The sequence below is a fragment of the Thunnus thynnus genome, chromosome 14, assembly GCF_963924715.1.
Source record: "Thunnus thynnus chromosome 14, fThuThy2.1, whole genome shotgun sequence".
Lineage (NCBI taxonomy): Eukaryota > Metazoa > Chordata > Actinopteri > Scombriformes > Scombridae > Thunnus > Thunnus thynnus.
This window is the reverse complement of record NC_089530.1, coordinates 25,998,171-26,008,112: the sequence shown is the minus strand read 5'-3', so window position 1 is coordinate 26,008,112 and position 9,942 is coordinate 25,998,171. Positions and strand designations below refer to the sequence as shown.

The 9,942-nt window shown below is 38.5% G+C and overlaps 1 protein-coding gene across 1 annotated transcript; it reads right to left on the bottom strand.

The window, feature by feature from the left end:
• Window positions 1-488: 488 nt before the first annotated feature.
• LOC137197355 (transmembrane protein 41A-B-like) lies at window positions 489-9,808 on the bottom strand. The gene is made up of 5 exons (XM_067610708.1): window positions 9,313-9,808; window positions 5,238-5,388; window positions 4,467-4,628; window positions 2,868-3,006; window positions 489-2,777 (listed from the first exon to the last, which is right to left on the bottom strand). Exons 1-5 carry the CDS (start codon window positions 9,450-9,452, stop codon window positions 2,542-2,544), a joined length of 828 nt encoding a protein of 275 aa, XP_067466809.1. The 5' UTR covers window positions 9,453-9,808; the 3' UTR covers window positions 489-2,541.
• Between the last annotated feature and the right edge of the window lie 134 nt (window positions 9,809-9,942).

Here is a 9,942-nt window from a genome sequence, read left to right as displayed (position 1 = left end):
TAAACTTGAAATACACCTCCAGTAAAAGCAACAGTATACAGACTTCACAGATTTTATTACACCATTCTTCAACATAAACCCTGCAAACATGTTAAAAAAAAAACATTTTTGGTCAAAGAGGAGAACAAAAATCTCTCATCCTAAGACCCACACAGCCCTTTAAAGCAACATAGTCAACAACAAAACATTTTCTAGACAGACGGCCTCTGCATTGTGCTGGTGAAAACCTCTGGCGTAAAAGTTCTTCTTAAACCTGCATTTTAAGTCTTAAAAAACTATAATTTCACTCAGTCCAGGCAACTTGGAGGGTTGGGAGGTCAATTTATTATCAGTTCCATCTTTTAACAACAGTAAGTGACCCTAATATGTATTTATATATTAGTGAATAGTGGTGTTAGTCATTTTATTTACTGATACTTTTCAGAGTTCCTTGGTATGATGGCACTTTAGGTCTTTTTGACATTCACAACACAGTGGAGCCTCCAACAGACTCCAGCTCACAGAGCCACAATGTTTTCACTGTTTGTGTTCAGAGCAGTTAAATCCTGAACTTCATCACTACACTGTCAGACCACAATATAAGATTTGATATCTAAAATAATACAAACTACACATTTTACAAAAGATCATCTTTAAATTATGTTAATCATGAAATACCTCTAAAATATACAGTAGAAGATCCAGATCTATAGTGTTTTGTCAATCAAGGACACCTCTTTGCGCTACAGTCACACCTGAATTTAGAGCTCATACAGTAAGATTATGTGACAATTATACATTCAATGACCCTACACTTAAACAGTATTGTTTACGTTTCTTGATAAGAAGCTATATTTTAATACTATTCTCTAAAGACTCTCTGCTCTGCAAAAAAACTGACTTTAAATAATAAATAAGTACACGACCAAACTATCAAACATTAACAGTAAATCAGTTGATAGTGACATAAAACATACTGTAAGGTGCAACACTGCATTCAGCTGAACAGATAAAGGACTCATACAGTAATCACACAGGTATGGTTTTCCTCAAATTCAATACATTTGTCAAGTTACTGCTCCTTCGACACACACATTGGTTGAAGTCACAGAACTGAATTTCTACAATTTCTAAATGTAAATGGAGGGAAACAAGAATGTATTTCTTAATATAATAAGACTTTCACTGGCTGTAACACATCCATCTGTATAGTGTCTACATATGAATGATCTGCTTCTGAAAGTACTGTGAAACTCTGCGTTTTCTGAGTCTGAAGTAAGAAGTGAGGAAGTAAACTGTAATGTCACGGTGCTCTTGAGCTGCACAGACGCACAAACTCTGATTAGAAGGATATAAAAAGCCGTGCTGAACGCTCGCATTGACTTCAGTGAGCTGCAAACTCCAAACCGCAAGCGAATGGGTTCAGAAAAGCATCAAGTTTATCGTATGTTGATGCTACGAATCATTCATGTCCTTTACTTTCACACCTGGTCTGCAGTGAGCTACTGGAAAACCCACCTGTGGATGCAGCCAGGATCACATTAAGACACGTGTAAGTGCTTTAGGAGACGGAGACGGAGAAGTTTCTGAAGCCCTAACGGCTGCAAATAAAGTAAACGTGTATGGAGAAGATATTAATGTCTAGCGGGTTAACTCTGGTCTCCATAATTCCCAGTAAAGTGTTTAATCAGAACACACAACAAAGACAAAAAAATAATCCAACGTGTTTACGCCAGAACTGTTTCTGGGGCTTCCTGTGCAGCTCTACAGTACATATTTATCACACAAATTACTTTTAAAACTCAGTGTGATAATTTAACAAAATGGCAACATAGTGGACCTATGTGCTAGTTTACTAAACTAGCACAGTTTACTAAAATAGGCCGGCGTGAGGGAGACTTACACTACGCTGAGATAAATGCTTTGTTACATCCTGTAGGAGTGCTGCAACTGACAACTATTTTCATTATTGATTAACTGTTTTACCTATAAAAAGTCAGAAAATAGTGAAAATTGCCAGTTATAGCTCATGGGGAAGTCTTCCAATATTTAGTTTTATCTGATCAACAGCCCAAAATCTAAAGATAATCAATTTGCTATCATGTATGACACAGAAAAGCTTCAAATCCTCACATTTGAGAAGCTGCAACTGGCAAATTTTTAGTGTTTTTACTTAAAAAAAAGAAGACAAAAACAATTATTCCATTATCACTTTCTGTCGATCAATCAATTCATCAAGGTATCGTTGCAGCTTTACTTTAAATACTTTCTTTTTTTTCGTAAATCCGAATATTTTTTTCTTCTTTTCAGAAGAAAACTTTACATGTGTGTATCAGGAGTCAGAGATCTTTTGGAAACTCTGGTCTTAAAGCCTGGTGTAACAAGACCTGAGGACGTTTCCAAATTTTAAAAACAGATCATACTAGAAATATGATGAGCCTCTTAATGTGCCCTTACAGAAATCACAAGGCCGCAGTGCACATAAGGTCACACGCCTACCAGTGAAGACCTTGAGTCTTCTGATACGAGGTTGCCTTTTAGGTTCCCTTTGTTCCCCCAGAATCATCGTCTCTTCCGGCCCTGCTTGTTTTTACCCTGACTCTGTCCGTTAACGTCCATGCCGTCCACGTGGAGATGATCTTTGCTGTAGCGTTTGATCAGCGCTCCCGGGACCAGAGCCATGAGGGCAATGGCCAGGAGCTGAGCCAGCGTCCCCCAGGAGAAGATGTCATCCAGAGAGGAGATCTCTGAGAGGATGGAGCCCGTACGAACGCAGATGAAGTTGTAGGGGATCAAACCTGGGAGGAGAAAGCAGCGGCGTAGTGGTCAGTGTTTGTAACGGTTAGTTAGTGCGCTTGCGTGTAATTTTTATGTGTGAACAGGCTCACCTATGAACACAGAGAAGAAGAAAATGGGCATAGGGATGTTGAGGACAGGACAGGTGATGTTTAGGAACCAGTTAGGAGTCATAGGGAAGAAACGAAGGAAAAGGAGGAAGAAGAACAAACTGCTACGATTTTCCTCCACCTGACACAGGGAGGAAAAAGCGGGAGAGAGAAGGAAGATAAAAGAAACATATAAAGAGATGAGAGAAAAAAAGAAGGGGGGAAAAAAGAAAATAAAGGCGGAAAAAAGATGAAAGCAGTAGCAGACAGAGTCGCTACGTTGTTTCTTGTCTATGTAAATCCATAGAGAGGTACTAACAAGACTGCATAAACATTAAAGGGGACCTATTGTGCTTTTTGTCATTTTCAGTCATATATATATAATGTTACAGTGTCACATGTTCATAATAAACATGGGCAAAGTTTCAAATAATGAGGTAAACAGAAAGCCAGCCAATCAGAACAGAGTGGGCTCATCGGGAGGGAGGACCTTAAAGAGACAGGAGCTAAGACTGCCTGTTAGAGACAGAGGCTGAACTGAGTGGCTGCATAAAGGGCCAGTATAAGATAAATAAGGAGTTTTATGAACTGTGAATCATGCAAAACTACTCTAGTGGAGTCCTAGAATAAAAATATAGAGCTGGAAATGAGCATAATAGGTCCCCTTTAAATAACACATAAATAATATCATAATAATAAAATAAACCCTTCCATCACTGCCGTTGTTTTTTCCTATTCTGTATATGCTGTTTTTTTCCATTTTCATCACAGTGTTGCAAAATGCACAACTGAAAAACTTAACTTTCCACTTATTACACAACTCTTTTTTAAAAGTCAGATTTTTTTCTTGATAATTATAGAGGCCTTTCTCAATTCAGCTTGGTAGAAAGTCACAGAAGTTAGGAAAAAAGAGGTTCAAATCCAGAGTTTGCCAAACCAGCAGAATGGCCAATCAAAACCAGCCCAAAAACCAGAACTCAAAATACGCCTCTGTTAAACCACATCCACTGCTTTTAAAGTCCAACAGCATTGCTATCATTCACTAATGTATTTTAATATCTACAAAATAACGTCATAAATGTTGCAGTTGCAGTCATCTGTTGCAGTTTTCCAGAGTTGGGACCAAAAGGCGTGCGTCACGCGGCGGAGAGCCTTACAGCACGTCGTGTGTGTGTGTGTGTGTACGTGGGTGGGGTGTTGGCATGGGTACGCGCTCATCTGGAGTCAGTTTGGTAAGATTTGGGTATAATAAATGATTTCATTGAAAATGTGGATTTTTATTTGCAGATATTATTCATGTAATTTGCATGTAAAATAAGTCTACCCATGGCAACATTTCAAAAGTAGCCCAATTCTGCAGGAAAACCGCAGACCTGGCAACCGTGTTCAAATCCCAGAGCAATTACAAGTGATTAATCTTCCATAGTGTTTATAAAACAGTTTCAATTAACTTCACATTATTTAAAACAACAAGCAATCAGTCATTGCAGTAATTTATTAAGAATTTATAATGACCAAATAGAAAAAAAACTACTGAAAACACAACTAAAGTACAACTATAAAGTTACACCCCTGTATTAATGACGGAGGCTACAGGCCTACCTTCCTCTGCAGCAGCGTCACCTTCTCAGGGAAGAGCTGAACCACGTGCTGCTTTCCAAAGTTGGAAGACAGCAGGAAGCAGAAAGTAGAGCCGAAAGTGGTGAGCATGCAGGCCAACAGCAAACCCTCCCAGGGCCCGAAGATCGCACCGGCTAACATGTTCTGAAGGAGAAGTTAGAGAGAAATGAGTCAGTTTCTGCAGACAAGACAGAATAAAGCAGATCTATGCGTTGAAATAAAAAATGGAACATGATTCCAGAAAATTCTTGAAATTAGCTCACTGGAATCAGAGGAAAAATGCATTTAAAAATAAATATAAATATATGTAATAGGCAAAATGACTTGTTTGGATGAAGATGTATGATGTTTTTAGACACAGTACACAGTTTCTCTCCTGGTTTTGTCAAAATGACAGTTTCAGTGATTAGTCATAAGTCAACAGAAAATAAATTGCTGACTATTTTGATTATCAATTACTTGTTTTGAGTCATTTTTAAGAACAAAATGCTAAAATTCTCTGGTTCCAGCTTCTTAAATGTGAGTATTTTCTGGCTTCTATAGTCCTCTGTTATAGTAAACTGAATATCTGTGAGTTATGGACTGTTGTATCTTGGGCCATAGGGAAAAGTGATCAATATTTTCACCATTTTCGGGCATTTTAAATACTGACGACTGATCCATTAATTGACAATATAATAACAGATGAGCCAATAGTGAAGATAATCGGTAGTTGCAGCCCTTGTCATTTGTGTGTGTGTGTGTGTGTCTCACCAGAAAGGAGGAGCCAGGGATGGCGAAGGACTGTTTATACAGGTAAGCGCTGCAGAACAGCAGCAGAACGTAGTCGTGATGTTCTCTTTTATAAAACTTGAGCATCTCTGCGAGCTCCCGCAGCTCGTCCAGGTCCGACGGGAACTTCAGCCTGAATGGAAACACACAACAGGACACACACGATGATGAACAAACAACTCTTTAGAGAATTAATTAATTAATAGAAATAAAAACATTGTTTACTGTTTTATTATCTCCATTTCTTGTGACCCAAAGAGTTTTCTTAAGGACAAAAGACATCAGAGTAAGTGAGACACTTTGTCCTGGAAAGAAAAGCTGTTTTGGAAATTTAAAAAATGTACTTTTTCAAATCTTCGAGGACCACAAACTAAATTACAGTCAGCTTGATTTTATCAGAGCAGCAGCTGAGGTGTCAAAGGTCGACGTTTCAAACTCTGCACAAAAACCAAAACTAGCTGCATGTTTAAATATTACATAATAGAAAAACTACATATTCTTGTGATTTTGGTGAAGTGGCTCCTTATACAGAAAATCATAATTATGAACTATTCTATTCTTCAGATAGGATGAAGAGGAAAGACCTTACTTATTTTAGAAACATTTGTGTGTGTGTGTGTGTGTGTGCGAGAAGGCGAGTGTGAGGGTAACAGGATACATTTGATTGAGCGACAGAAATAGCATCGCTGCCTGTAGACTTGAGCAGAGGGTAGAAAGAGACCCTCCAAACACACACACATACACACACACACACACACACACACACACACACACACACACACACACCAAAATCCCCCCACTTGAAACTCAAGATGCCGGCTTCCTCTACCACCTGCTCCGGCATTCAGCATTCCTCGTTTCTACTGGTTAGCGGACAAACATGCCGTTCCGTCATTGGTCGGCAGGTTGATGATGTGTTAGCGCTCAGATACGTGGAGCTGCGCGGATGTATGTACAGTATTTAAGAAGGGAAAAGTATCATCGTGGGCACTTTTAATTTTGCTTACTCAAAACCCCATGAGAAATGTTCTGTCTGTACATGCACAGACACACATATTAACACGAGTGAGACTAAAGTAGACGCTTCACAGGGAGGATTTTAACTCACAGAATTAATTACAAACACTGATATGAGGTTTGGTTATATTAGGTTGCAGCTTTAAAGGTGTTTTTAAAGCAACTAGAGTTGCAAATAATTATTTTCACTACTGATTCATCTCTCAATTACTTTTTTTTGATTATATACCTAATTGTTAAGACTATAAAGTGTCAGAAAATAGTGAAATATAGTCCGTCACAATTTCCCAGAGCTCAGGATGACATCTTCAGTGCTTGTGTTGTCCAACCAGCTGTCCAAAATAAAAGATATTTAATTTACAGTGATACAGAAAAAGAGAAAAGCAGCAAATTCTCACATGTGGGAAAATGGAACCACCGATGTTTGACATTTTTACTTGATAAATGACATAAATTATTATAAATTATTAGACTAAGAGAGATAAAAAAAATGTAGCATCAAATAACATTTCTGTAACCATTTTTGTCAGATAAAAATAACTTTAATAACCAGAAATATGCTCTTAAATGCATGCCAGCTGTTTTGCAAGAGTAGGTGTTACACAAATGGAGACTGGAAATCGAAAGGTTAATCTCAGGATTTAAGTGCCAGCGCTCAGAAAGCGTAAAGAAACAACAATAATAAAATAATAAAATAAACAATAATACTCCCAGTTCATCACACATGAAAGATAACTAATATGGTAAATTATTAATCCGATCTCCACTTTCAGGTCACTGAGGTCATCTAACCAGATGTTACTGGCTTTCCCACCTGATGGCTTTAAGTTAAAGGTTATCATGTGTTTTTGTTAAACAGGAAGAGTAGATTTTTTTTGTCTTTAAAAGCATCATCTGCACTCTGTAGCAGTTTTGTTTTGTCATTTTAATTCAGTGTATTAATGTAATTTTGTTGTATTTGGTTTTAATTTCTCCTCCTGTTGTTCTGTTAGCAAGAGTACAGTTATTTTTTCATATTTCCTGATTTGGTTTCAAACATACTAAATAAATAAAGCCGGCTTGTCTTGGTCTATAGTGTACATGTCAAGTTAATGTGTAACATGCCTGCACTGCAACCTACCTGCAACACAATTTAGAGCCATTTAGTGACATGAAAGAAGTTTACATTTCTTTTTAAGATTATTTTTGACACACGCACGCACACACACACACACACACACACACACATGCACATGCACACAGAAATACACACGCATGACTGGGCAAAAGGGGAAGTCATCTCATTGGATGCATTCACATCGAGTTTAAATGACCTCATCAGTAAGAGTACAGTAATAATATGAGTTATATCAATTTACTGAGTCTAAACACACACGCACACGACTCCTGCTCTTGGCCTCAGAGTGTCTTGGTCGACGTTATTTTATCAACCCAAGACAACCTCACACTCGTCTGTCTGGCACATTGCAGCGTACCACTTACAAGACTCACTAATGCAACACACACACACACACACACACACACATACACACACACACACACACACACACACACACACACACACACACACACACACACACACACACACACACACACACACACACACACACTCATAGATAAAACTACTAGAACACATTAAGAAACACACACACACATTCTGAAGAGTAATGTGATCAGTCCAATATGTACTGAAAGGAGAGAAGGGAAATTTAATATTTCAGTGCTATTTTGACTTTATTATTGTTATTATTGATAATGATAATAATAATAATAATAAATTCAAATGAAACACTGCAGTATAAATGTGGAGTAAAGAAATTAATTCCCTCATTCATTCTGTTAATGTATTACTTGTCCTTTCCCTGACCCCAGCGAGGGTTGGGACCCCCCCAAGATAAATATGGGTGGTCACAAGATGATTAAAGGAATAAATAAGAAGCACAGATTTCTTCTACTTAAAATTATGCTTTCTTATTTTGACTTTCCTCTTACCTCTTCATATTTTTTGTCACCTCTTTTGTGGCTTAGAAACGTTTCAAATGAAATGATCTGAGGAGAAAAAATGACTCTTTGGTAACCTGTGAGGACACTGATTCATTATAGAGGGTCACGAGTCAATAAGGTCGGGAACTAGTCCATCAGTGAGGGAGCAGACGAGCTGAAGCAATTAATCGATCAGAAGATCAACAGGAAATTAACTAGCAACTTTTTTGATAATCGATTAGTCGTTTCAGTCAGTTATGAAGCAAAAAGTCAAACACTCTCTGGTTCCAGCTGCTCACTTGATGAGGATTTGCTGCTTTTCTCTGTTTGATAACATTGTAAATTAAATTTTTTGCGGGTTTTGGACTGTTGGTGGGACACAAATAGACATTTCAAGAGGTCACTTGGACTCTGGGACCATGTGATGGGCAACTTCTGTTTGTCATTCAAAAAAAAAACAAACAAAAAACATAGATGATCATTAAAAAAATGTAATTGGCTGCAGTCCTTGGAAACACAGAGGCTGGAGAAAAGTTTAACAATCATGGCAGTGGGGTTTTTAATTTATAGGCCACCTGATGTTCAAGGTACTGCACTGTCATGCAGGGAAAAACCCAAACCAAGGAGCACAAGGAGGTGACTGCCAGAATATATATTTTAAAAATATGTAAAAACAAAACTAAAAACAGCTGTTTCATAAATTATTGTGGCTGTTATGTCAGTTGAAACTTAACTGTATGTGAAGAAGTAGCCTACGTGAGTAAATACACTTTTGGTTTGTGTGATTATTCTTTATAGTTTTTATTATAGTTTTTATTATATTTTTGTATGTACTGCTAAAAACAAAACATGATTAAGCCACTGTTGTTGTGGCTGATTTGAGAGTGACTCCCAGCTGGATAACATGAGGAATTAAAATGAGGTAACTAAATTAATATAGAATTCAAAGAAAGTGGATTAATTGTGGTTGCATTATTTTTATTTATAGGTCTCTCTCTCTCTCTCTCTCTCTCTCTTTTTTTTTTTTTAACTGTATGTCTCTTTCCATTACCCATACCTGTACTCTTGGACTGGCTGGTCCTCCTCCTCGGAGGCCGACGGGAGGTGCTCCGGTCCCGGGGGAAGATGAGTCGACAGCAGGTAGAGGTAGACGCTCGCCGCCGCCACAATGGCAGCCAGTCCCGCTAAGGAGCGCATGTTGCTCCCCGCAGAAACTCCCCGTTCACCGGCTGTTTAGTTTAGCAGCTCCGCAAACAAACTCCGGCTGAATTTAAGAGGAGGAGAAGAAGACCGCTGGAGGAGTAAAGTCGACGTGTTGCGGTTCAGTTGGACGACACCGAGGAAGGAGGGTGTCGCTTACCGGCCAGCGGGCTGCAAATGACGGTTGTCATTCTGGCTGAGGTTCGGCAGACGGATCACATGACAGTTTCTCCAGACTGTTGACATGTGTGCAGCGCTGTGGTTTCTCTCTGATTCCCGCTCGTTTTTTCCTCTGAAGCTGTAACTTTTCACGTTACGTTTTCTATAAATCGCCCTTAAAGAAATACATTAATCACTTTCTGTGTACAGGTTATGCAGTTGGATATGCGTTTATATAATAAGGCCACTAGAGGGCGGCGTGGTAAAGGCCATGAGGAGTTCAGAAGAGTCAAATTATGACTTAAAGGACAGGTTCACAATTTTTCAA